Source organism: Molossus molossus, unplaced genomic scaffold, assembly GCF_014108415.1.
Source record: "Molossus molossus isolate mMolMol1 unplaced genomic scaffold, mMolMol1.p scaffold_m16_p_1, whole genome shotgun sequence".
In the NCBI taxonomy this organism is placed as follows: domain Eukaryota; kingdom Metazoa; phylum Chordata; class Mammalia; order Chiroptera; family Molossidae; genus Molossus; species Molossus molossus.
Genome location: NW_023425344.1, coordinates 239,063,052 through 239,090,845, shown reverse-complemented (window position 1 = coordinate 239,090,845; position 27,794 = coordinate 239,063,052). Strand labels below are relative to the sequence as shown.

Genomic DNA, 27,794 nt, shown 5'->3' with positions numbered 1-27,794 from the left:
AGGGGGGAGGGGATGATGAGGAACAGAGAGGCAAAAAAAATCGTGAGACTTCAAAGGAGAAAATATCAAGTCTTAGTGACAGGCTGGATGAAGAATCACACAGAATTTCAATTTTTTTTAGCTTGGGAGACCAGAAAAGTGACTTATTTTAACTTCTATTTTCTTTCCTCATACACAAATTGACCCCTTCATAGTGTCCAGCCCAAATATCAATTACAAACAGAATTGATTTAATTTTTCCATTAGAAACACATATAATCTTAGATGCCTTTAGCTCCATGTCCCAACCTGAATCTTGCCCAGGCTTTGTTCTCCCTTAGCACTCCTACCTGTATGATGGTGCTCACCATTTAGGCCTTGTTTGTACTGTGTATGTGTGATGTGTAAGTGTGCATATTACCCACTAGACCAGAGTTTCTTTGTTTGCAGGGACCATTACTTATGCATAGTAAGTACTCAATAAGTGTCTGTTAATTGTTGAAGAAAATGAGATTTAAAAGAGATATAACATAAAAAAGGCTTTCCAGAAACAATATTTAAAAAAATCATTTAAGTTAAAATTTACATAAAAGCTTCTCTGCTCCAAACACTCAAACCACATGCCAAGTAAAAACCAAACACCCTATTGTGATGGTGTTAGGGTCACAGTGTTGTTTTTATTTTAAAAATGTATTATTTTAAAATTGACATTTTAGAGAGAGAGAGAGAAACATTGATGTGAGAGATCCATTGCCTCCCATTGCCACCCACTCCCACCCCAGGTATGTGCCCTGACCAGGAATGGTACCCCCAATCTTTTGGTGCATGAGACAATGCTCCAACCAAGGTACTCGACCAGCATAGGTCAAGTTTTATTCCTTGGCTTAAGTGTTGCAATACAGTAATAATAATATTGCAGTGTAATAAACACTGCTAGTAGGATCTAGAATTAAGTGGAACACTTAATATATATTTTATACAAATTACTAGGCAGTGACATTTTAGTCCCATTTTATAAAAGAGGCACGAAGAGAGAGGTTAAGCAATTTGCACAAGGTCACCAGCTAGCAGGTGTTGGTGCTGAGATTTAAACCTATACACACTTTGACCCTGGCGTCCACATCCTTAATAGCTCTTTGTATTGCATGTGTGTACAACCTTTTTTTTTTTTTTTTTTGAGACCCATAAGTTATTTGAGGCATAGCAACCCTTTATGGAGAAAGAGGGCTTTTCCATCCAGTACTAGTGTTCTTCCTTTTATATTGGATATATCCTTAGGCAGGAGAAGCATGAAATATACAGAACGTGTAAACTGCTTTCAGAAGTGTACAAGAGTAAACGAAAAACTCCAGCAATAACAGCACTTTACAGACCACCTAATTACAACACCGGAATAAACCCCTTTACCTGGAACAGAACTAATATCCCCCTCCCCTCATTTGTATTAAAAGCCTTGCTTTATTTGGAGACTCTTAAAATAAGTGGTCATATGATTAAAAAAAGAAGCGGCGCGCCCCCTCCCCGGCCGCCGGGCGCAGCTGTCCGCGCCTCCCCCGCGCCCCGCCGCCCGCATTCCAACTCTCTGAGGTCACGGGCCGCCGCCGCCTCCCCGGATCCGCCCGGCCCAGGGGGAGGGACGCCCGGCCCCGGCCGCTCCGCTGCTCCGGCCGCGCGTCCCGAGCCCGTCCGCCGGTCCTCCTGCCGCCCCGGCCCCGCGCGCTTTCTTTGTGTGCCGCTCCTCGCCGGCGGGTCCCTCCTCCCGGCGGCTGCCCTCGCCTCGGCCGCCGGACTGGCCCAGGGGAATGGTGCGCCGGCCGAGTTTTTGGAGACAGGAAGTGAGGCTGGCGAGCCCCAGGAGCGCGCCGCGCTGCGGGCGCGGCTGTGGCGGCCGCGCGGCGGGGCCCCGGGAGGCGGGCCGCTGAGCGGGGCGCGCGGCCCCGAGGATGCGGGAGCGGGAGCAGGTGAGGGCGCGGGGCCCCGGCGGGCGGCGGGCGGGCGGCGGGCGGGCGCTGGGGCCGAGCGGTGGGCTGTGTCCGCCCGCGGGGAGCCCGGAGCGCGTTGGCCAGCCGTGGAGGACGGGTCCTGGCTACGGACCGATGGCAGGAGCGTAACAAAGAGAAAAGTCTTCCTTTTCCAGGTTCTCTGGTCTAATTGAGTAATTTCTAAAGGGCGTCCTGAACGTGTTCTGAACTCCTCCAGATCGTTGCGGCTTAATTCTGGTTCAGAGTCTTAAAGTCTTAGGATTTGGTGCCTCTCGGCGTAGTACGTGCGAAATTTGCTGGATAACTTGGGCGAGAAGGGGAGTGAGTAGGGAAGGACTGTTTGGCGATGACTTGTTTTGGTTTGGAGTAAGTGTTTACTCTGGAAAAAAGAATTCTTGGGTCTGCAAATTCCGACTTGCGATTTCTGCATATCCTGATTAGAAGTTCTTGGCATGCTCGTCTTATTTTCTCTTTTGCTGAGAAAGCCTTATAATAATAGCGTATGCTCTCAAACATTCAAAACACTTCGTGTGCTCCAAATGACAACTGCTGTATGCCTAATGGTTGCTGACAGTTTTTTTTTTTTTTAAGTGTCGGATACGACAGTAATTTTACTCTGAAAGTAGTTGTCTGTTTTGTTTCTAAGGCATTTTATTCTCGAGTATCTACGTATATATATTTGGTCCATGAGAAACATACGTTTGATTGTATACTGTAGACCTATATATTACTCTAAAATATCGTATACTCTTTTAGTGATTATTTTATTTTAAAGCATCATTGGCAAAATTACGTAAGGTGGGGACCTTATCGGCAAGGGGAAAACAGGAATCAGGGTTAAAGTGCATTTGAGAAACTTTTGAGAGGGGACGTGAAGAGAAAATATTAAAATTAATTTACAAATATCTCCGACTGTCTTTTGAAAACTTGAACAGAACTTAATATGTTTTCTTATTATATAACAGAATGGTTTGGTAGAGAAACAAAGTTATTTCCTAGTTTTTTTCTTCAAAAGCTAATTATGAATTGTTTACTTTAGTAGTTAGGTAATTTATAATTCCAGACCTAACTACCTTTGAAATTATTACATATTAATTTATATCTGAAACATACTCTCCAACAAACATCCTAAATTTCTACTCCTCTATTCAAACATTTATACATCATTTAGTAGCAAATATTGTACATAAATTAAAATTAGGATGTGTAAATCATTGATAAATTTGTGATTAAGCAAAACATTATTTTAACACAGTAACTTTTATATAAATAAGCAAAAAGCAAGCTATTCTTATGGATAGATCTTGGGGTTGGGGGTTGGGAAATGCACCTGATACACACGTACTCCCTCAACTTTTTCAATTACATTATAACACCTTCCAAAATAAAAGAGAGAACACACTCACTGGCTTTTCTTTATCCCTGATGATGTAAAACATTTCAAATCTCAGGGACAGTGGAAAGTTTTAATTTTCATTTGCTTAATCAGAGCGTAAGTTAATAATTAAATTACATTGTGTTCTGTCAACTACCTTCAATATATAGCTGTATCTTTGTAGGGAAGAGGCTACCATATTTGAGCACCCTTAGTACAAATATTCCTCTTTCCTCTGCATATATGCAGTATCTTGTCTTTTCATCTACACTAAATTCTGTTTCCAGTTACCATAATTTGTACATAAAAGTGAAATCCATCATCTCATCTCATGAAAGGGTATTTAGTATATATATGATGTTATGTATATACAATCTTTTAAAATTTATACAAACACTATTGGCTCATCAGGAAATTTTCCAGTTAAAAATATTAAGGTTCTCGTTTCTTGATCCCCCTCCCCCATTTTGGCCTCAACTATATATTTAGCTTATACCCTGACATAGCAAAGAGCATTAAAAACTGCAGGTGGAGACCATATCTTTTTATTTAAAAATGTTATTTATTGATTTGAGAGAGAGAGACATCAGTCTGTCGTTCCACTTATTTATGCATTCATTGGTTGCTTCTTATATGTGCCGAGTGGGGACTGAACCAGCAGGACTTGTATCAGGACAACACTCTAACCAACTGTGCAAGACCATATATTTTTATAATATTTATTTTCTATTTTCCTCCTTAGTATGATGCTTTTACCTACAGAAGGTTGTTAACACAGTGCTCTAGGTAGTTTAAATTTTCTTTTTTTTCCTCTGGCCTTCTTCCTCTATTCCTTGTTTTTAACTTTTATTTATTTTTGGCTCTCTGGGGATAACCGGAACTCAAGAATCAAAACGCAAGCATCAAAAACAAACAAACAAAAAACCCAGACAGAACACTTTGGTTGGATCCTTATTAGAGGTGCAACCCTGTATGTAAATATAGCAGCTTGTAATCTCTTTAAGGGTAGTGACGGCTTAGGATTCGTCTTAGATTTGTCCCGATGTCCACGACACTGTCTTATGCCTAGAGACGCAATACACTTTTGTGGAATGTAATTACAAAATATTGGTTGGCAAAGCCTAATGTAATGGCTAAGTCCTATTCCTTGGCTCTGCCATCCTCCAGCCCGGAGCGCCCATCACCTCGGGGGCCGAGTCGCAGTCAGGAGAGCGGAAAGGACCGGGAATGAAGAATCTGGGATCGATTCCCCGCTCTTCTCATCCTCGTGTGAAGCCCAGAGGCCGGGGTTCTGCCTCTGCCACATGAGAGGTTGGGGGCGGACCCTGCCCCTCCGCGCGGTCGGGGACTCAAGTTCAGGGTCACCAGCCACTGTCGAGTCTCGCTGAACGATTCCTCTTCGGGGTCTGCTTCTGCTCGGAAGAAAACGGAGGGTGGGAACAATCCCGGGATTCTGTCGATTCGTTTAGGTGGAAAACACCCAGCTCAGTAAGAATCCCTACTTGCCACTTACGCCCAGTTTGCTTCAGCCCAGGTGTTACCAGCAACAGGTGTGATTAAAAACGTCGTAAATCACTTATTTTGGAGTCTTGAGGCTCCCAACCGGGAATCAAACAGGCGGCACCCAAACCTTCCCTCCACCTGTGGGGTCTTGAGCTGGTCCTTTAAAAGTTCCCTCCGGGAGCAGCCGGGCCGGACCTTTCTTAGCGCGTCCGTCCGGAAACGCAGCCGCGGGCGGAGGGTTCCGGGGCCTCCGAGGCTGCGCGTCGGTCGGGCAACGCTGCCAGCTTTTCCCGGAGGAATAGGAGCCGAGCTCTCCGCTGTGCTCCCAGCCGCATGGGCTGGCTCACGCCCGTCCGCCCCTCGTTCTGCCAGGATGGCGTTTAAGTCCCCGCCCGCCTCTTCTGGGCCCCAGCTCGGCTTAGGTGAAGGCCCACCTCCTCTTTAGGAGTCCCCACCCTCACAGGAGCCGGGGCCACGTTTTTCAGATAGAACCTGCACGCTCCCTGTGGCCACGCTCTTCAGATAGAACCTGCACGCTCCCTGTGGCCACGCTCTTCAGATAGAACCTGCACGCTCCCTGTGGCCACGCTCTTCAGATAGAACCTGCACGCTCCCTGTGGCCACGCTCTTCAGATAGAACCTGCACGCTCCCTGTGGCCACGCTCTTCAGATAGAACCTGCACGCTCCCTGTGGCCACGCTCTTCAGATAGAACCTGCACGCTCCATGTGGCCACGCTTTTCAGAACCTGCACGCTCCCTGTGGCCACGCTCTTCAGATAGAACCTGCACGCTCCATGTGGCCACGCTCTTCAGAACCTGCACGCTCCCTGTGGCCACGCTTTTCAGAACCTGCACCCCCCCCTGTGGCCACGCTTTTCAGATAGAACCGGCAAGCTCCTGTGGCCACACTTTTCAGAACCTGCACGCTCCCTGTGGCCACGCTTTTCAGATAGAACTGGGACGCTGCTGTGGCCACACTTTTCAGAACCTGCACGCTCCCTGTGGCCATGCTTTTCAGATAGAACCTGCACACTTCTGTGGCCATGCTTTTCAGAACTTGCACGCCCATGTGGTAATCCGATAACAAGCATTTGTAAGGTCTTTTATGCTTTGTTAATAAGTCAATTAGGTGACGTCAGTATTTACAAACTAGTAAGGGTTCTACAAATGCTTGTTAAGCGCTTCACCTGGTTTGAACCTCACAGCTGCCTTATGTTAGAGGGGATTATTCCTCTCTTGGGTTCAGAATTAATTTGCCTTTTGGGACTGAGCCTTGAACGTAGCTCTTTTGGAGGTGTTTTGTAGTTAACTCACCTAAGGACTATAGACCCTCACGTTTGGAGTATTAAGTGACTAAAAAAGTTAACTATGAAAAAAAACCCAAAAAAACCCTTATCTCAAATAGAAATTGGACCATTAATGCTAGCTCCTCTATTCGGGTTTACAGTAGTGCCAGCCAAATATCTCAGTTAGTCCTGAAACAGCACAAATGGTGGTTACTGCTGTTTGTAGGTCTGAGTGAGGGGTGGAGTCTCACTCAGGGTCTAACACAGTTCCGATGTCAACGTCCCTACTGTCTCCCAAACTCTGTTGATGCCTTCTTTTTCCAGAGGAGAGAGGAAGCTTGTTCTTTGGCTATAGCTTTATTGATGTTTATTTTTAAAAGCAAAGTCCCGAGTTGCCATTGCCCATGTAACCAGTGTTCCTCTTTCTTCAGCACTGGCGTGGATGCTCCCTTCCCCTGGCCTTTGGAGACTCAGTTGTATTTTGATGGAGGCAGCAGCTGCTGGGTGAGCGGCCGGTGACTGCACAAGTACCCCTCCTGGCAGGAGAGGCTCGTCCTCTCCTCGGGCACCACCACTGCACTGGTGGTGGTGCTTTTCCCTCCTTACCGCTCCACACTTTAAAGAAAGAAGAAGATGCCACTGCCATTTGGATTGAAACTCAAACGCACCCGGCGCTACACCGTGTCCAGCAAGAGCTGCCTGGTTGCCCGGATCCAGCTGCTCAATAATGAGTTTGTGGAGTTCACTCTGTCTGTGGAGAGCACTGGTCAGGAGAGCTTGGAGGCTGTGGCTCAAAGACTGGAGCTGCGGGAGGTAAGCTGCGAACAAGGCTGCTGGCTTCCTGGCCTGGCTTCTCTCCTTACTTCCCAGACACTTTAATGTATGCTGGCTGTGGTTCTCAAGGGATGTCCCTGGCCAGGATATCTAAGTGGAGCCTGCAAGCTCATAGTCCCATGAGGAAGGAATAGATACAGAACAAGAGGTCTTTCCTTGGGGATACCTTGTAAGAGAATGAACTGTGCCCGAGTTTTAAAAATGTTTATATGTTCCCCCAAAATGTAATTCAAAATCAAATATGACTGCATGTTGGATGATCAAGTTTCCTTTTTGTAATATAATCCAAATGGGGATCATCCTGATCTAGTACAGTGTACTGACTTCATTCATTCAACATTCTTTGTTTTCCACAGGCCAGGCCAAGATTCTAAGACATAGTGCCTGAGTTTGAATTCTGTTTGTTTAACCTTGGGCAAGTTATATGACCTCTCTGGGCTCCAGCTTCCTTATCTGAACCATGGGGCGCCTAACCCTCAGTGGTTGTGTGATTTAATGTACCTGTAGAGCCAAGCTCTAGTAACTAGTCTGTTATACGATCCATAGGGAGGTTTGCCCTGGAAAACCCCTCATCTAGTCAATAGGAAGTTGTAGTCCTCAAGTATCCACATAGTGTCTTAGTTATAAAATTCTCTGTAAGGACTGTGAAGACTAGGGCTCTGATTAAACCTAAGACCCTTCCATCCTTTGGCCACCTGGTTCTAGGGTAAGAGAAAGATGGAGAAACTGATTATTCCACATAAACACCTATCTTCCTAACTGGAAATCCCATTGATGTTGTAGTTCATAAACAGTCAGCAATAGATGAACTGCCTCTGGGCACCTTCTAGTCATTTGATGATTCAGTACTGAAGACTTAAGGGCCAAGCACATATGTATTAGGAGTTTATTCTAGTGTGGGTACCAGTAAGAAAACATTCCTGGTCCATGCAATGATAGGGGAAGTGGAGGGGGCTATAGTCAGTAGGGCGGCAGTAAAGGGAAAGCTTCCCAGGGCAAGTAGGTCTGAACTGGCACCTGAAGGATGGGGCAGGGTGGTCCTCTCTGGGGTTGGAAAAGACTGTTCTAACAAAGGAAATGGACAGGGCCGAAGACCTAAGGCAGATGCTCTACCTGGAGCCTGAAGTGGGTGGAGGAAAGTCAGAGCAGGGGCCATATAACATGGGGTTTTGTTTGTTAAAGGGTTTGGGCTTACCCTGAAAGTAATAGGGAGGTTAGTGAAGGGTTTTTAAATAGGGAAGTGGTATGGTTGGTTTTTGTGAAGAGCGAGCCCTCTGGGCAATGATTAGAAAGGAGTAGTTGTGGTACAGGTGGTGGTCACTGGGATTTGGATGGGGATGGAGAGAAGTGGGTGGAATCTGGGGATATTCAGGACCTATCTCCCGAGTGTTGGGGAAGGGCTAGCCCGGGGTCCAGGTTGATACTTAGGTTTCTAGTAAATGGTGGGGACTGTGACAGACAGGAAATATAAAAGAAAGAGTAGGTTTGAGGGGGAAAAGGAGAGGTGTGTGGTGAGTTCAGTTCTGGAAGTATTGCCTTTGAGATGGCAATTGCGATGTTGAGTAGACAGGCATATGTGGGTCTGGAGCTCAGGTGAGAATCCAGGCTGGAGAGAAGAGATTTTGAGATCATCAGTCAAGGTCAGTTAATTAATCAGAGTTGGGAGAGGGTGGGAGGCTGACCAGGAGAGGAAAAGAGGATGTGGCAGACCCTTAGGGTCGAGTAGAGGAGAGGGCGCCGTGGAAGGAGGGGGAGATGTAGTAGTGCTAGAGGAGAAAGTAAACCAGAAGAGCTGGCCGCAGCGACTGCTCTGCTTGCCTGCATTCCATTGTTTTTGCTTCCTTCACCCATTTTTCCTTTTTCCCTACTTTGGTTTTTTTTCCTGTAATTTCTCCCTCATGTACCATGTCCGCCTACAACCACTACAGAGTCAACATCTTGAGAAACTGTGGTTAATTTATTTTTGTACCCAGAGTACCAGGCATGGAATGTGCTCAGTAAATACAGGTTGAACAGAACCCACAGGCATCGCCTTCCATGTCTGTTATTCAGGAAGTCCAGAGAAGTGGCTATCTCTTGTTTGAGATTATCAGACTCAGGAACTAGCAACTTCATACAGCTGTGGGCATATAATGCTTTTTTTTTTTTTTTTTTGAACAGAAGGGTGTAAAGTGCTTTTGAGAGGGAACAGATGTGATCCCCAGAGAATGTCTTGCCCCTGCACAGGCTGTCCCACCATTTCCAACATTTAATGACAGTCATGGTTAGGAACTTGGTTTGTATAGTAAATTTTTTGTTTCAGAAGCTTTGCCCCGTAGCATGTGAAGAGATGGCTCAAGTCCCAGGCCTAATCGTACTGAATGACTGTTCAGAAATCATCTGAGTCAGCATCACCTGTCAAGAGTTTGTGTCCATTTGTGTCATTTATAAGAGTCATACCAACAAATATTGGTACGTTGTTGTCTTGCACTATTCTCCCACCAAGCAAACTCAAAATTATCGTACTGTATAGATTTGGCTGATAAACTTTGCTGCTGCCCAAGTTTAAGTTAGGGGAGAAAAAGTCTCTACTTTTCTTGCTTAATTGAATACCATTTCACTTTTATTATGACACTTACAAGGACTACACAGTAATACTGTTATAATGTAATATCCAGGGGCTTCAACTATAGCGGTAGTATTTTATTTCTTAAGCTGGATGTGTGGGTATATGATGTTTGTTTTTTAGTCTTTTTTGTTTGTTTGTTTGAGATATTTTATGATACATTAAGAACCCCAAAATACAGTTTAATGTACTTATATTCAATTTAGTTGACTTAGGTTGTTAACTGTTGTCTAAATTCACCATACTTAAACTAAGGAAAGTGACTTTTTAAAAGGAGAAAACAGTGATCCTCATAGGAAAACATTGCTGTTTATTATAGCAACAACCTCTCAGAGCTGTTGAAATTCTCTGCATATCTCTCAGAGTTTCATAACACTTTCAAGAGAGGTTGTGAAAGGCTTTATAGAATTTAAAGGGAATTAGGAAATTTTCTCTCCAGTATTGAAAGTATATGTTATAGAGGTTTGATGGAGGTGGTGAGACAAGAGGGTGTCAGCGGGGCATAGCCACTCCCATGGGGCAGTATTACCTTGACGGAATCAGCATATTCTAGAGTGAGGTGGTCAGACGCAAAGGGCGAATGTCTCTGGGGGTGAGACCTGTGTCTCCCCAGCTCACGGAGAAGGATGTGTAAGACCAGGATGCAAGCTTAGTAATTTACAAGGAGCTGTGGAACCGCCAAGGGCCCTGAGTGTGTGTGCAGTGACCTCCCTGTAGGCAGGACACGTGGGAGTCAGAATGACTTGGTGAGCATGAAATCGGAGAACGGAGGTTGCCTTGAAAACCTTACCTATCTTCCTAAGGGGAGTGGTACTGCCTCCCGGACAAGACACGTTCCTTTGAGTCTGGGTAGTTTTTCTGGGCAGTGATTAAGGTGGGCACTGCCTCTGTTTGCCCCTTGAGAGGACTGTTGAACAGGGTGTTTAAGACATTTGCCAGCTGAATCAGAAACACCTGCATTGAGACCCCAGCACAACCACTGATGAGTTGTGTGCCCTTGGGCAAATGACTTCCTTCCCAAGTTTACTGTTTTTTATCTCTAAGTTGAGAATAATAGCAGTATCTGCTTGATGGTGGTTGTGAGGATTCGAGTTAAATGTAAAACATTTAGCAGAGGACCTGGTATCTAGGAAACTCGCAGCAAGTGGTGTTCCTCATTACTGTTGTTGGTGACTCCCATTTCCATGTGGTGGTGGCTGACCCACTTTTCTTCAAATTAACTCTTTTGTACATATCTTTTGTTTCTTCCATTTACTAAGAGAATACATGCTTGTTTATAAAGTGCTCTTATAGTACAAACAGGTATAGCAGCCCCTGGTGATCACACTGGTTACATGAGTAAAGGGAGGATACCACTAGTTTAGCTGTCAGAGGCATGAGCCTTTGTTCCATGCCCGCTGGAATTGATGTGTACAATGTCACTGCCTCGTTGCACTCAAAAAACAGCTTCCGCACGTTCTTTACTTCTCTGATTTAGCCTAGTTCTTCCATCTTGTCCTCAACCTAACCCCTAGGATTAAAAACAAAAGTTTTTATGAAATCTTGGATTAAGGTTTATATTTTTTCTTTAGGGTATGTCTTTTTCAAGAATTTTTATGTTTTGTCCTGACCGGTTTGGCTCAGCGGTTAGAGGTCGGCCTGCGGTCCTGAGAGACCCGGGTTCGGTTCCCGCTAAGGGCACGTACCTCGGTTGCAGTTTGTCCCTGGCTCTGGTCTGTCGTGCGGGTGGCAACCACTCGATGTGTCCCTTTCACATCGATATTTCTCTCTCTCTCTCTGTTCCTCTCTCTCCCTCCTGCTCTGTCTGAACAAAAGATGGAAAAATGTCCTCAGGTGAGGATAAAAAAAAAAAAAAAGGATTTTTATGTTTGATAATCACATTTTTATCATGCTGTCGCAGGTTTTAATTAGATTCATTGCAATCTCTTATTTACAGGGAGCCTTCCTTGGTCTTCAAGTCCTTATTCAGCTTGAATTTACATGTGGTTGGAGTTTTTAAGTTTTGGAATCTCTGGTTAGGAAACAGGGCAGTTATAAAACCCTGAAAGCCTTTTGAAGACAACTTTTTCATGTTTCTTGCTATGATTTCTATGTGTTAGTTTCATAACTTAGATTTTAGAGGGCAGATTTTTTTCGGCTATTTCTGAGTGTTTTGTATGTGTAGAGGGGAAGAAGTATCCTTGTTGTTATCTACTTATATGGCCATATATACATAACCACAATTTTGAAATTGAGATCAATACTCAATCACTCCTAAAATGACCTCTAAAGCATTTTGTTGAATAAGGGGAAAAATCTAGCTACATTTAGAAGTTCTTACTATGGCCTCTCATTTTAAAATTATAATGACAGGCCTTGATATTTGGTTACTGTGTTGCGGTTTGTCACAGATTTCCAGAAAATGCTTTGGAGGTCAAATAGTATTTGAAGTGCATCACACATAAGTCACATTGTTTTTCTTTAGACTGTAAGCTCCATCAGAGTTCCAGCACCCCTGTCTGGAACAGTGCCTTGTACCTTACAGTACATAGTTGCTGAATAGTTGCTACTTAGTTTACAAATTGAGGGTCTTTTTTAAAAAAAATTTAGATTGCTAAGCATGGACAGCAGTTCAGTCAGCCTTTTCTCACTGTATGGTATTTCCTGGAGAAAGTTGAACATTTACAAAGTTTTGAACACAGGTTGAGAAGCACCTTTTTCTTTAGACTTCAGCTTCTTTTGAAACACTTGGAAAATGATGCAGTTTTAACAACTCCTTGAGATAAGACTGCCATATCAAGGGAGTGTCAGCTTTGCTGAACTCTGAACAGATTCATCTCCTAGTGTTTTCTGGCCGATGGGGAAATTTTTTGGCAAAGAGACTTGTTGGAACAGAGGAATCAAGTATATAATGCAAGCCATTCCTCTCAAGTGCAACTTTAGAAAGTGTTCTTGGCCATCAGAGTGTTTTATTTTAAATTAGTGTCTCAGGTATTCCAAATATCCACTGACCTTATCTTGACTGTTACCTGAGTAGACCTCAAGAATTTCATGCGTATTTCCTTCTGTACTAGCTGTTTTCCTTTGGACTCTAAAAATAGCTGAAATATGTGTAAAGTAAAAGTGTAATTATCTGCAAACTTTTTAACCTTTTGGGCTGGTAGTTATTAATTCAGGTATGTATGTTGTAAAACTGATAAGATTGACTGACATGCAGACATGGATCAGTAAATATTTTTAGTTTGCTCCGTTGAACCATCTGAAGCACATATAAATCTTAGATTGACCTCTTCCCCGAGATAAGGAAAATATTCCAAAGTCCAAAGCCGATTATAAAGGAGCAAGGATTTTTAGATTATCTGTTACTTTTCTCATTTGGTCTAGTTAATTAAGAACCAGCCATATAAATAAATAGAGGAATTATATACAGAAATATGGAGATAGTATGCATTTTAGAATAAATAATATGTCATCATACAAGTTAATGTAGAATTTGGAAACCTGTTTACTTAAAGAAATGGAGTATTATTCAACCTTCACCTCATTACTTTCATTTTTTTTTTTTTTAATTCACTGTATTTATAATAAATGTAAAGACCAACAGCCGGAGATGTTATTCTCTCAGGATGGAGAGAATTAGAGATGTCCTTGAAATCTCTGGCACCAACAATCTGCCACAACAATGTAATCCCATGACCACATGACCTTGTGGAGTTAAGTGTGAATTTGCTCCTGTGGGGATGTTTGTGAGTTGAGCTACAAAAGGGCAGATGTGGGGAACTGGTGGTGTTTTGGGGGCTCTAAGTTCTGTCCTTGTCCTTGGTGTATAAAGTTTCAGATTTCATTCCTTATGATACTAGAAGTTTTAGCAGCATTCTGCTGTCCTTCTGGGTGGATGAACATTATTATGCTGGAAGCTTAACATGCCTTATCTGGCTTAATCCCCATGATGAGTCAGGCATTATCTTTCCCATTTTATTTATTTACTTTTCTTTCTTTCTTTCTTTCTTTCTTTCTTTCTTTCTTTCTTTCTTTCTTTCTTTCTTTCTTTCTTTCTTTCTTTCTTTCTTTCTTAACTTTATTGTTGAATGTATTACAGATTCCCACCCCCTCCTGTTTTCCCCATTGATTGCCTCCTTCCCAATCCCGTCCCCCTCCTGCCTTCCCCGCACTATTGTCAGTGTCCATTGGTTATGCATATATGCATAGAAGTTCTTTGGTTTATCTCATCCCTCCCTCCCTCCCCCCTTACCTTTGAGGTTCATCATTCTAACAGCCAATTTGTACTTCTTAATTTTTTCATCTTTTTCACCCATTCCCCCAGCTCCCTCCCATCTGGCAAGCAACAAAAAGTTCTCTGTCTATGAGTCTGTTTCTGTTCTGCTTGCTCATTTTGTTTGTAGATTCAGTTGTTGATAGATATGTATTAATTGCCATTTTATTGTTTATATTTTTGTTCTTCTTCTCCTTCAAGAAGACCCTTCAACATTTCATATAATACTGGTTTGGTGGTGATGAATGCCTTTAGCTTTTTCTTGTCTGGGAAACTCTTTATATGTCCATCGATTCTAAATGATAGTTTTGCAGGATAGAGTAATCTTGGTTGTAGGTCATTGCTTATCACCTTGAATAACTCTTGCCACTCCTTTCTGGCCTGCAAAGTTTCTTTTGAGAAATCAGCTGACAGTCTTATGGGAGCTCCTTTGTAGGTAACCGACTGCTTTTCTCTTGCTGCTTTTAAGTTTCTCTCTTTGCCTTTAACCTTTGGCATTTTGATGATGATGTGTCTTGGTGTGGACCTCTTTGGGTTCCTCTTGTTTGGGACTCTGGTGCTTCCTTGACTTGTATGTCTGTTTTCTTCGTCAAGTTAAGGAAGTTTTCTGTCATTATTTTTTCAAATAGGTTTTCGATTTCTTACTCTCTCTCTTCTCCTTCTGGCACCCCCATGATGCGAATGTTGGCATGCTTGAAGTTGTCCTAGAGGCTCCTTGCAGTATCCTCTTTTTTTTTTTTTTTATTCTTTTTTCTTTTTGCTGTTTGGCTGTGTGTTGTTGTTTGTTTTTTTGCTTCCTTATATTCTAAATCGATGGGCCCAGCTGGGGTGATCAGGAAGGCTGTTCCACTGGATCCTACAAGATACCTACAACAATAGGCCACCCTACGAAGCCTAGGAGACATAGCAACTCTACCCAATACATGGAAACAATCACAGGGAAGCAGCCAAAATGAGGAGACAAAGAAACATGCCCCAAATGAAAGAAAAGAACAAAACTCCAGGGAAAGAACTAAACAAAATGGAGATAAGCAATCAATCAGATGCAGAGTTCAAAACACTGGTTACAAAGTTGCTCAAGGAACTTAGTGAGAACTTCAAGGAGCTTAGTGAGAACTTCAAGGAGCTTAGTGAGAACTTCAAGGAGCTTAGTGAGAACTTCAAGGAGCTTAGTGAGAACTTCAAGGAGCTTAGTGAGAACTTCAAGGAGCTTAGTGAGAACTTCAAGGAACTTAGTGAGAACATTAACAACATAAAAAATGACCAGTCAGAAATGAAGGATGCACTAACTGAAATAAAGAATAATTTACAGAGACTCAATAGTAGAGTAGGTAAAGCCAAGAAGCAAACTATCTTTTCCATTTTAAAATGAAGAAACTGAAGTCCTGAAAAACTGGGTAATTTGCTTCACTAATCTGGGTCCTATAGCTAATAAACAAAAGAACCAGAATTTGAGTTTATACCTGTCAGACTTCTGCTTGAACTTTGAGTTTTAAAGTTAGAGGGGTCATGGACCCCTTTGAGAAGGTGATGAAAATGCAGAATTTGGCATACAGTTTCAGGTGGTCCATGGATACCCCCTCCCTCAGTCCATCTGTGATCTCAGGCTGTGGGCCCAGAAGGCTCTTGGGTGAGGCAGTCTTCCCTAATCTTTCTCCAGGGTGAAGGTGCTGGTAGGATGGAATCTTTGTGAGCAATTCAATGCCTTCATATTTTCAGGATAAAAATTTGCCTCTGAAGTATTCTTGCCACCCTGTTCTCCCACAAAGTTTTTTTTCATTGTTGTTAATCCTCACTGGAGGATATTTTTTCCATTGATTTTTTTTTTTTTTTTTTTTAGAGAGAGTGGAAGGGTGGGAGGGAGGCGAGAGAGAAAGAAACTTCGATGTGTCTGCTCTGGATTGGTTGCCTCCCACATGTGGCCCTGCGTTGGGGATCAAACCTGCAACTCATGTTCTTACCCTTGACCGGGAATTGAACCCATGACCCTTTGGTCCACGGGCTGATGCTCTAACTACTGAGTCAAACCAGCCAGGGTCACAAATGTCCTTTTTGAATGGCCTTTATCTTCAGATCTCATTTGGGTTATTCATTTCCTCTTTGGGACAACTTACTGTTAAGGGAGGAAAAACAAACAACAAAACTCCTTTCAAAGAGGAGAGGGAGGAGGCTGTGAGTGGGATTCCTTCACTGTACGTCCGATGGTAGATCCATGTTGTCTTCCATACCAGATAGCACTTTATGCCCACCAAGCAGCCAGGCAGTCGTGCGCGACATTTCTTCAGTGGACGAGTGGGTGACTCATGCTTCCCTTATGCATCAACCAGATTCCCCGGCCAGCTGATGAGCCTTATACTTCATTCTTCTTGTCACTCGAACATGACATTTTCTTTTCTATTAACAAGGCCTTAGTTCATATCACTTTCTTCAAAATATGCTGATGTCTTTCTTTGGGGGGGGCAGAATTATGCTCCAAGACTGAATTTGTCTTTGCTAGGTAGCTATTTATTTAATTTATTTTTTTATCCTCACCTGAGGACATTTTTTCCATTTTTTGTTCAGATAGAGTGGGAGGGAGAGCGAGGAAGAGAGAGAGAGAGAGAAAGATCGATGTGAAGGGAACATATCAAGTGGTTGCCACCAGCATGACCCAACCAGGGCCGGGGAAAAACTGCAACTGAGGTATGTGCCCTTAGTGGGAACCGAACCCGGGTCTCTCTGGACCGCAGGCTGACGCTCTAACCACTGAACCAAATTGGCCAGGGCTTTGCTAGCAATTTATTGAGCACAGGTACACTGTGGGAATTTCACAAGCTAGTAGCATGCAGGATAGTGTCTGAATAAGTTGATGAAAAAATAATGTACTCTAAAGCAATGCTAGATTAATTACACTATTGTTTCAGGCAAGGGGAGATAAAGGAATAAAGTCTGAATTCATTTGAGGTGTACCTTTTACAAGTTGGTACTCAGCTTGGCCCCCCCAGAGCTGACGCCCAGCTGCCAGCACAACAGTAAAAGTCTCGTGTTGCTAGAGCATGTTGCTGGGGAATGAAGGTGTGGGGTTGACTGGCACGATATTCTTCATGGGGCCCTGCACAGCTTTTTGCCACTGCTGGTAGGAGTCGCCTGTGCCAGGGCATGAGTTAGTACCCCAAAGGTCTCTGGAGAGCTATTTAGATCAGCAAAGGGTAGCCTTGCCTGGACCAAACATTCTCAAATAGCCCTCACAAACTCTTGGTATTTGTAATCTAAGTGTCTCCTGCCATGGTTGTTTCTTCATATATTCTTTTTTTTTTTTTTTTTTTATCCTCACCCGAGGACATTATTCCATTTTTTGTTCAGATAGAGTGGGAGGGAGAAAGAGGAAGAGAGAGAAAGGAACACATCGAGTGGTTGCCACCCACATGACCAACCAGGGCCAGGGACAAACTGCAACTGTGTTACGCGCCCTGAGCAGGAACTGAACCCGAGTCTCTCTGGACCACAGGCCAGTGCTCTAACCGCTGAGCCAAACCGGCCAGGGCCTCTTCATATATTCTTTTTTTATTTATTTTTTCCTCATTCGAGGACATTTTTCCATTTTTTGCACAGACAGAGTGGGAGGGAGAGAGAGAGGGAAACATCAACGTGAAAGGGACACATCGAGTGGCTGCCACCCGCACGACCAACCAGGGCCGGGGACAAATTGCAACCGAGGCACACGCCCCCAGCGGGAACCGAACCCGGGTCTCTCCGGACCGCAGGTGGACGCTCTAACTGCTGAGCCAAGCCGGCCAGGGCAATATATTCTTATCTATAAGCCCTCAGTGCTTATCAGCCAAAACAGGAGAGATGATGGCATCCTCACAACTCACCTTACTTTTCTGTTTTTAATTTTTAAAATTGATTTTAGAGAGAGAGACATCGATTTGTTCCACTTATTTATGCATTCATTGGTTGATTCTTGTATGTGCCCTGACTGGGGATTGAACCCACAACCTTGGTGTCTCAGGACGACATTAACCAACTGAACTACTCAGCCAGGCCACCTCACTCTTTTTAATCCTTAACTGAGGGTATTTCTCCATCTGTCTTCGGATAGAGTGAGGGCGGGGGGAGAAACATCCATGCGGGAGAGAGAGACATCGATTGGCTGCCTCCTGCACGACCCAAACCATAGCCAGGGACCGGACCACAACCAAGGTATGTGCCCTTGACTGGAATCGAACCCAAGACTCCTTGATCCAAGAGCTGACAGACACTCCAACAGCTGAACCAAACCAACCAGGGCGGGCACCTCACTCATATCAAAACAACTTAACTTATAAAAACAACTTCACTGTTAAAAACAAATTCAACTTTTGTCATAAACAAGTAGATATGAAATTATATCAAACTGATACAGAACATCTGGTTTAGCAAATACTTTCCTATTTGGTTTTCCAAGCAGTTTGTTCATAAATAAATGTCACTTAGATTTAGCTTTTTAAAAATTTTTTTATCCTCACCCGAGGACATTTTTCCATGTTTTGTTCAGATAGAGTGGGAGGGAGGGAGGGAGGGAGGGAGGGAAAGAGAGAAACATCGACATGAAAGGGACACATCGAGTAGTTGCCACCTGCATGACCCAACCAGGGCCAGGGACAAACTGCAACAGAGGTACGTGCCCTTAGCGGGAACCAAACCCAGGTCTCTCTGGACCGCAGGCGGGCGCTCTAACTGCTGAGCCAAACCGGCCAGGGCTAGATTTAGCATTTAACAAACTGGTGGGGCCCTGGCCAGTTTTGCTCAGAGGTTAGAGCATTGGCCCGTAGACCAATGAGTCGCAGGTTTGATTCTGGGTAAGGGCATGTACCTCGGTTGCAGTTCCTTCTCTGCCCTGGTCAGGTTGTGCAGGAGACAACCAGTCGATGTGGCTCTATCACATCAGTGTTTCTCTCTGTCTCTCTCTCTCCCTCCCTCCCACTCTATCTAATAATAAGAAGAAAAATATCCTTGAGTGAGAAATAAAAAACAAACAAAAATCTGGTGGGATATCCAGTCAATTAAAATTTTTAAGGATTAGCTGAAGATGTTAATTTCACTTAAAGAAACTATGCATGTCACACAATTTTATATGAGGAGTAGCAGCATGTAGTAGAAATAACTTTTGAGGGTTTGTGGTATTTTTATAGTAGATGAGATCGCTAAAAGGTGTACAGTATTTAGATTTACAAATAGGACTCAGTAATTGTGCTATTTTGAACAAGCTTAAACTGAGCTGGTTAAGGAAATATACAAGTAACTTCATGCTGGGTGGCAGCAACTCATTTTCTTTGTGAATATAAAACAATTTGTCTTTGCTCAGTCCTGTTACAATTACACAGCTCAGACTTTGACTTGACATATTACTTTAATGTCAAGTGAATTGTCAGCAGATTGACTTCAACAGCAGCTGTCAGAGCAGGGTTTTATAGGCAACAAGGTAGAGTTTGGGTGCCAGGTGAACTTGGGTTCAAATCCTGTTGACCAAGGAAACCATGGATTTTGTTTCTTTCATATGTGATATAGTTGCACGTGACAGTAAGAGTGACAGCTAATTATTGGGTACTGACCATGTGCCAAGCACTGTATTAGATGTTTTTCATGTGTTTGATTTAACCAAATGTAATTGACTTTCTTCTCCCACCATCTCAGGGATGGAGTGTGCCAAATGGGCAGTGTCCAGACCGGAGGGAGGTCCTGACGAAAAACAGTTGTTAACTGTCAACTCTGGTTCTTTTTAGTGCAAGGTTATTTGTCTTTAGCTATTTCCATTTTCTTTTACGTCATGTAAATTTGTTCTTTAGTTGGAATAATTTACTGAGAAAAAAGGGGATCAAAGAAAAGTAACTTATTATCTTTAAAATAAATTTTTTTAAAATTTATTTTATTTTTTTTTAATCCTCACCCGAGGACATTTTTCCATTTTTTGCACAGATAGAGTGGGAGGGAGAGAGAGGAAGAGAGAGAGAGAGGGGAACATCGATGTGAAAGGGACACATCGAGTGGCTGCCACCTGCACTACCAACCAGGGCCGGGGACAAACTGCAACCGAGGTACATGCCCTTAGCGGGAACCGAACCCGGGTCTCTCCGGACCGCAGGTGGATGCTCTAACCGCTGAACCAAACCGGCCAGGGCTCTTTAAAATAATTTTTATTAAATTTATTGGGGTAACCGGTTACTAACATTATATACATATCAGGTGTACAGCTTTATAATATGGCATCTGTATACTATAGGTGTGCTTTCCCCCCGAAGTCTGGTCTCCTTCTGCGGTATTATTACATGCCAGCCAGTTAAATTCAGTCACACCACTGAGCGTTACTATAGTCCTATAGTCACTGTAACACCCTCTCTCTTTCTCCCAGAGTTTGGTGTGAATTATCTAGAAAATCACCTAATTCACCCATATTTTGCACTTACACATAATATTTAGACAAGTGCATATTTGACTTGTCTTTTTCTTTATTACTAGCACCTGTTTGGAAGTCAAACTGGTGTTTGAATTGTTACTTAATGAAAAGAACACTTATAAATTATATATTACAGTGTGATAACAGAAAGAAAAAGGAAGCATGTATAATAATGAAGACGATATCTAAAATTATATTTTATTATGTATAATATCTGTCACCCACCACTAGGATGCAGACTTGACTGTACACTGTTGTACCCCCACACCTGGCTGGGGCAGGTGTTCAGTGACAGCCCCAACTAGAATTAGGTCCTCCAGCTCCAGATTGAGCACTTTTCCTCAACAACACACTACTTTTTCATGGAGCCATTGCCATTTTCCTAAAACAAACGAAAACAATCCACGTGTTATTGTCTAATCCTTTTTAAAAGGAAAAGAGAAAGAAAAGGAAAAGTTCCCAAAGACAAAACCCTGTTAGTGAAGGAAATATTTAGGTGTAGAATTTTCTATATGAAAGATGGAACATGAAATTTTAAACTGCTTAAGGGTATTTGAAAAGTATGATAACAGAAGTTAATATTACTTGAGTACTTATTGCATGTGAGACATTCTAAGTGCTTTAAATGTTTTCACTTAATTTGATCCGCAACGGTCCTGAGTGAGGCACTATTATATTCATCTCCATTTTACAGATGGGTAAACTGAGGCTCAGAGGTGTCTAATAACTTGCTCATGGTTACATGGCAGGAACTACAACTGGAGTAGTTCTTCTGGCTCCTCGATGGGCATCTTTCTTGCCAGTACAGAGCCCTGGGCAAGTGGCAGGTGTCCTGCCATGGACCTGGTGTCCTCAAGGACAGCATGGTACATTGCAGCCTCCCAGATCTGATGGAGATTGTTTTAGGTACTCTTGAGATATTTGTTATAATTTATTTTAAGCACTACAATTTATTATCTTGCTTAAAATCGGTTTTTTAAAGTCACATCAGGCTATGAAAGATAAGCCTGAGGAGGAACAGGGACGTGATTAGCCAGCAAGACACCGTGGGGAAGGCCTGAAGTGCTGGGGGCAGAGCTGGTTGATAGGAAGCCTTTTGTGAGCTTGTTTTTTCCCTGGCGGAGTCAAAGTATCAGGCGGATGAAATACACCCCAGGAGAGTTCCTTTCTGAGAGCTTTTCCAAAGCAATATCTGGTTGCACTGCTGGTGGATGAACTTGGGAGCCTCTAGAGCCACAGTGTGCATCCAAACAGGAAAACCTGGGAGAACCAGTGAACCCATTGAAGTTGTCGCTGCCTTTCCTGATGGAGCTGGATGGATCACTGTGGTTCAGCTGCTGTGCACACGGGTGTATTTCCACCTGTTACAGCAGTTCAACCACCGCAGTGTTTCCATGCAACCACTTGTGGATTATTGGCAGGGGGACAAGGCCACTATAAATTGTTTCATTTTCAATTCCTCTTCTACAGGTTATTCCATCATTTAACCTTTATTGTTTTTTTTTTTCTGCAGTAAGACTTTTATCATTATATTCTTTGAATGTAGGGTAATTGGATATAGGACAGTGAATAGTGGGTAATTCTTATTGTCCTTGATAGTACATACATATTTATGGCCAGTTCATCCTGTTCTACTTTCAAATATAATGAAAATATCTTGTCTTATGTATTTTTAAATACCACTTCTTAGAATAAATTGTAACTGGTATTATGGTTACATTTTATTCTATACACTCAATTTAAAAAACATTGAGTGTATATTTTCTGAGTTACCTACCCTCCATGCCTTGGTCCTCAATGAGGGATGTAGTTTAAAAGGAAATTTGTTAACACCCCAAGTGTGCCCTTTGTTAAATGGAACTTCAAATCATTAATAAAAAAGGGAATAATATCCTTTTTATATTAAAAAAGGAAACAATTTTACTGTTTTTTGTTTTTTTTTATCCTCATCCGAAGACATTTTTGCTTTTATCTTCAAATAGAGGGGGAGGGAGAGAGGGAAGAGGAGAGAGAGAAACATTGACGTGAGAGACACTTAGAATGGTTGCCACCCACACAATCCCAACCAGGGCCGGGGACGAACTGCAACCGAGGTACGTGCCCTTAGCAGGAACTGAACCCGGGACACTCTGGTCCACGGGCCGATGCTCTAACCGCTGAGCCAAACTGGTCAGGGCAATTTTACTGTTTTCATGAAACACTTTTGTACATGGAAGAAGTATTTGCTGTAACTAGAAAACCGCCTTGTAAATATGTGGGGAAAAGAGTTATTTCATATATGATGAAACTGTGATTTGCAAGCTTTCATTAACAAAGAAAACAGTGTAGCTTTTAAGTAACAGAAGTATAGGAGTTTCTTTTTGTGTATCTGTTTAGTGTTTTAACCACAAAAGTAATTTACTTGATTTTATAATCCTCAGATCTTTCATGGCAATACTAATTTACGAACAGTGAAGTGACTGTATTATTATTTTTAGGACAAAGGAAAATATGTTGGGTAATATTCTTTTGGGCAATAGATATTAAGTTTGACTAGACTCTTTCTTAAAATGAATTAAGGCCTATATTCATTTATAGTTCGGAAATCCTCTTTCTAATTCCCTCTCTTTATGTCCTTCCATGGTTACCACATCATAACCATTCCCGAGCCACATGAGACAGCGATAATTTTAACCTGACAAAAGTGCATGTCAGAAAAATAAGCAACTATTGCTAAATATAATCATTTCAACTCTTCTTTATTTTTATATTGTGCAGTTACAACTTCTAAGAAGACTGCTCTTACACTACTCAATATCTGTGGTAAGACAAGACAGGAAGAGGAACTAAGACCTGAGTTCAAGAAAACATGAAAAACATTTTTTTTTCCTGTGAATTAATTGAAATATAAAAACTGGCGTATGGGCCAAATTAGACTGAGATTATTTGTAATAAAAAGAGAATAGTTACTATTTATCCATTACCCTAAACTGCAGACATTTGTGAAGTAAGCTAAAAAGCAAAGCCCCAAAGGGCCCAAGTTTAGATTTGAATAAAGGGAAATCTGTCTGATTCATCTGTTGGAATGGGATATAAGAAGTGGCCCTGTAATGTAACAAACTACTTAACTGAAGTGATTAAAGAGTGGGAGGCTTGGTTTACCCTGTTATGTGGGTCTTAAACAAAAGGACTTTTTTGTGGTAGCACAAAATAGAGCACATTAGCCTTTGTATTGAAAGTGTGCAGTAACATCTCAGCTATTTCTATCATTGTGGGGTAGTAAAATGTATATACTAACATTTTGCTTTTTTAAAAAATTTTTTTTCTTTTTTTATCCTCACCTGAGGACATTTTTCCATTTTTTGTTCAGATAAAGTGGGAGGGAGAGAGAGAAAGAGAAACATCGACGTGAAAGGGACACATTGAGTGGTTGCCACTGCACGACCCAACCAGGGCCAGGGACAAACTGCAACCGAGGTACATGCCCTTAGTGGGAACCGAACCCAGGTCTCTCTGGATCGCAGGCTGACGCTCTAACTGCTGAGCCAAATGGGCCAGGGCTAATTTCTTTTCTTTTATTGATATTAGTAGAGAGAGGAAGGGAGAGGGAGAGAGAGGGAGAAACATCGATGAGAGAGAACATTGATTGGCTGCCTCCTGCATGCTCTCCACTAGGGATCAGGCCCACAACCTGGGCATGTGCCCTGATTGGGAATCGAACCGGCAACCTCTTGGTGCATGGGTTGATGCTTAGTCACTGAGCCACACTGGCTGGGTGCTAACATTTTGCTTTTAATCCTAGCTTAGTCTTTAAAAACATGTCAATACTGTTTTTACTTTATGATTAAATTTCTTTCTGTGTAGTATTTACCAGTATCTGGCCTCCCATATGTTTTGCTTGTCTTTCTTTCCCTACTGGAATGGAAGCTACATGAGGGCAGGAATTGTGTTCTTTTCGTCAGTGTTGTGTCCCTAGCAGAGTTTGACACATGGCAGGTGTTCAGTCAATATTCATCGAATGAATAGATGACTTTTTCTAAGGCGGCAGTCCATTTCTCTTAGGAAGTACAATATAATATTTTTTGAAGAACAATCTTACTGTGTTTTGGGATCATTGTATTCTTCATAGCATCTCATTGTCCAGGAGAGTAAATAGAAAAGACATGAGCAGTCATCTATGTAGATAATGATCCCAGTTCATGCCTTGGACTTACTTTAACATATCCCTGAAATTGGCTTGTCATTTGACTCTTTTTCCTGAAAGTGAAAAGTTACAGCAGCAGTGAAATCTGGTTATTTGAGGACATCAGTTGCTTGGGCTTCAGTTTAATAAAAGTTTCAGTATAATTAGAAGATGAAGATATACTTTTTTTTTATCCTCACCCGAGGACATTTTGCATTTATCTTCAGATAGAGCAGGAGGGAGAGAGGGGGGAAGAGAGAGAGAGAAACATTGATGTGAGAGAGACACATCAAGTGGTTGCCACCCACACGACCCCAACCGGGGCAGGGACAAACTGCAACCAAGGGACAAGGTCTTAGAGGGAATCGAACCCGGGACTCTCTGGTTCATGGACCAACGCTCTAACCGTTGAGCCAAACCAGCCAGGGCTGAAGATGTACTTTTGATTGTTGTATTCTTGCCTATATTCTCAAGTCCTCATATATGCTAGGGTATAGTGATACTGTATGTTACTTACCACCTGGACTGTAAAACAGATAATATACTGTCTGACCAAGGACACAAAAAAATGAATGAATACTAAACAGAAAAGGAAAAAATACTGTCTGCTTTGAGGCAGTGTGACCACCACACTGTGTCAAAAGGAAGAAATTCAGTGCTTCATTATTTATGGCAGACTCAGTGTAGAGGTAAATTCTGGGCTTGAATTAGGGTAATACTTGTTAACTACCCTTGTTAGATGATCTGTGCCTGGGACAGGCTTTATCTTGTGCTGTCTCCTCTCTTGTTCCTGATGAAACGTCTTCTGACTTCTGCCTAGTCTAAGAAAAGCATCAGGACAAAATTATAGTTGCAATTTTATATGGGATTAACTTTTATCAAACAGTGCATCAGTGGCTTAAAAAACCCTCCAGCTAATTTGTGTGTCCTCCTGCTCTGCTCTGCCTTAAAAATAGTACAACTAAAAAGGCTCTTAAAATAATTAGACAAGCAGCGACTTGGGGCTTAGGAAAGGCCTTCAGATTCTGGCAGGATATGGGCCTGCTTATAATAATTGGTATGGGACACACCTTTTTCCCAAGCTCAAAAATCTGTAACCATCTTTTCCTCTGAGCGAAGAGCTTAGTTACCAAGTCACTTTGTTCTCTGAGTAAATGTTGGTTCATTTAAAGCAGCAGTTCTCAACCTGTGGGTCGTAGCACCTTTGGGGGTTGAACGACTCTTTCATAGGGGTCGCTTAAGACCACTGGAAAACACATATTTCGATGGCGATTCATAACAGTAGCAAAATTACAGTTATGAAGTAGCAACAAAAATAATTTTATGGTTGGGGGTCACCACAGCATGAGGAACTGCATTAAAGGGTCGTGGAATTAGGAAGGTTGAGAACCACTGATAAAGTAAGTTAACCCTATCATGTCTGTAAAGAAGCCGTGTTTTTTATCTGTGTAACTTTTTGCTGTAGTTTACTTAGCAGGCACAGTTATCTGTACAATTTTAAGAGAGTAGCTAGTAAAATTTTAAACAGCTATGAAGAAATCACTGAATAGCTTTAGTAAAACCACTGATATGTTTGTTCAGAACAAAAATAGAAAAGAAACGGTGAATATAAAAGTATCTCACCATGAAGAAGTTTCACAAAAATCTACTGAATGATGATTGGGAATTGTTCTAGAGGATGCTGGAGGATTCAGTTATTTAGAGGCTTCAATTGAAAGGTCTAGTCAGCTGGCTGTGGTCACCGATGAGAGTAGACAGAACTGTGGAGAAAGAAGCCATGTGGATTCTTATTAGGAAAGGTACTGGGAAGTTAGAGAAAGAGTAGTGGGAGGCATCATCTGTAAGCCAATAATTAAATTAAAGGCTGGTTCATGGGAAAATTTTTACTACCATTAAACTGAGCCCATAAACAATACAGGGCATACAGAACCCAGAGAGAAGACATATGATGCTGGGAAACTATCCTAGACCTAGTAATGAATGGTAAGAGTCGAAATTTAAGGGGGCACGGGGGCCTGTCTGTACCTAGGTTTTTGTATTAAAAAAAAAAAAATGTCCCTGGTGTTATCTTAACTTTAAATAAAGGAAGACATAAGTATAGATATTAAGAAGCAGAAAATACAATTAACTTATGGGTAGGCTTATTTATTTCTGGCTTATTTTTTTCCCTTAGGCTGTTAAAGATGAACTGAATTTTATCTATTTAAAAAACATTTTTTTTCTTTATTGTTCTTAAAGGAAGGGAGAGGGAGAGAGAGATAGAAACATTGATGAGAGAGAACATTGACTGGCTGCCTCCTGCATGCCCCTCACCGGGGACTGGGTCCACAACCCGGGCATGTGTCCTGACCAGGAATTGAACCTGCTAACTTGGTGCATGGTCAACCACTAAGCCAAAGTGGCTGGGCTATTTAATATTTAAAAGTAGTCTGGCCAGTGTGGCTCACTGATTGAGCGTCGACCCATGCACCAAGAAGTCGCTGATTTGATTCCTGGTCAGGACACACACCCAGGTTGTGGCCCAGATCCCTGGTGGGGAGCATGTAGGAGGCAGACAGTTAATGTTCTCTCTCATTGATTTTTTTTTTCTCTCTCTCCCTCTACAATCAATAAAGGAAAAAAAATAAATACATAAAAGTAAAGCTTTAAAATTGTGAACTTGATTTTAATTATAAGTGTTTCTGATCTTTAAAAAAAATAACTTTTGAGATGAAATTCACATAACAGAGAATGAACCATTTTAAAGTAAACTATTTGGTGATCTAGTACATTCACAATATCTTCCCTATCTAGTTCCAAAACATTTTCATTATCCTAAGAGGGATTTCTGTACCCATTAAGCAGTTACTCCTCATACCTTCCAACCCCTTCTCCTCATACTCCCAACCATCATTCAGCTTTCTGTTGCTCGGTATTTATCTATTGTGGATATTTAATTCAAACGGAATCATATAATATGTGACCTTTTGTATCTGGCTTCTTTCTCAGTATATTTTTACAAATCATCCACATTGTAGTATGTATCAGTGCTTCTTTTTTATGGTTGAATAATGCTCCATTGTATGTGTATTCCACAATTTGTTGATTCTTTCATCTACTGATGGACATTTGTGTTGTTTCTGTCTTCTGGCTATTGCAAATAGTCTTGCTATGAGCATGCTTGTACGCATATTTGAGCACCTGTTTTCAGTTCCTTTTTTTTTTTTATCCTCACCTGAGGACATTTTTCCATTTTTTTTGTTGTTCAGATAGTGCGGGAGGGAGGGAGAGGAAGACAGAGAGAAACACTGACATGAAAGGGACACATCAAGTGGCTGCCTACCACACAGTCCAACCGGGGCCGGGGACAAACTGCAGCTGAGGTACATGCCCTTAGGGGGAACTGAACCCGGGTCTCTCT

At 42.2% G+C, this 27,794-nt stretch overlaps 1 protein-coding gene across 1 annotated transcript in view; it reads left to right on the top strand.

The window, feature by feature from the left end:
• Positions 1 to 1,895: 1,895 nt before the first annotated feature.
• PTPN21 (protein tyrosine phosphatase non-receptor type 21) overlaps positions 1,896 to 27,794 on the top strand; it is a 70,472-nt gene continuing 44,573 nt past the window's right edge. The window contains exons 1-2 of the mRNA XM_036276166.1: positions 1,896 to 1,940; positions 6,558 to 6,939. Coding sequence (XP_036132059.1) covers positions 6,760 to 6,939 — 180 coding nt within the window. The 5' untranslated portion in view covers positions 1,896 to 1,940; positions 6,558 to 6,759. The remainder of the gene's footprint in view (positions 1,941 to 6,557; positions 6,940 to 27,794) is intronic.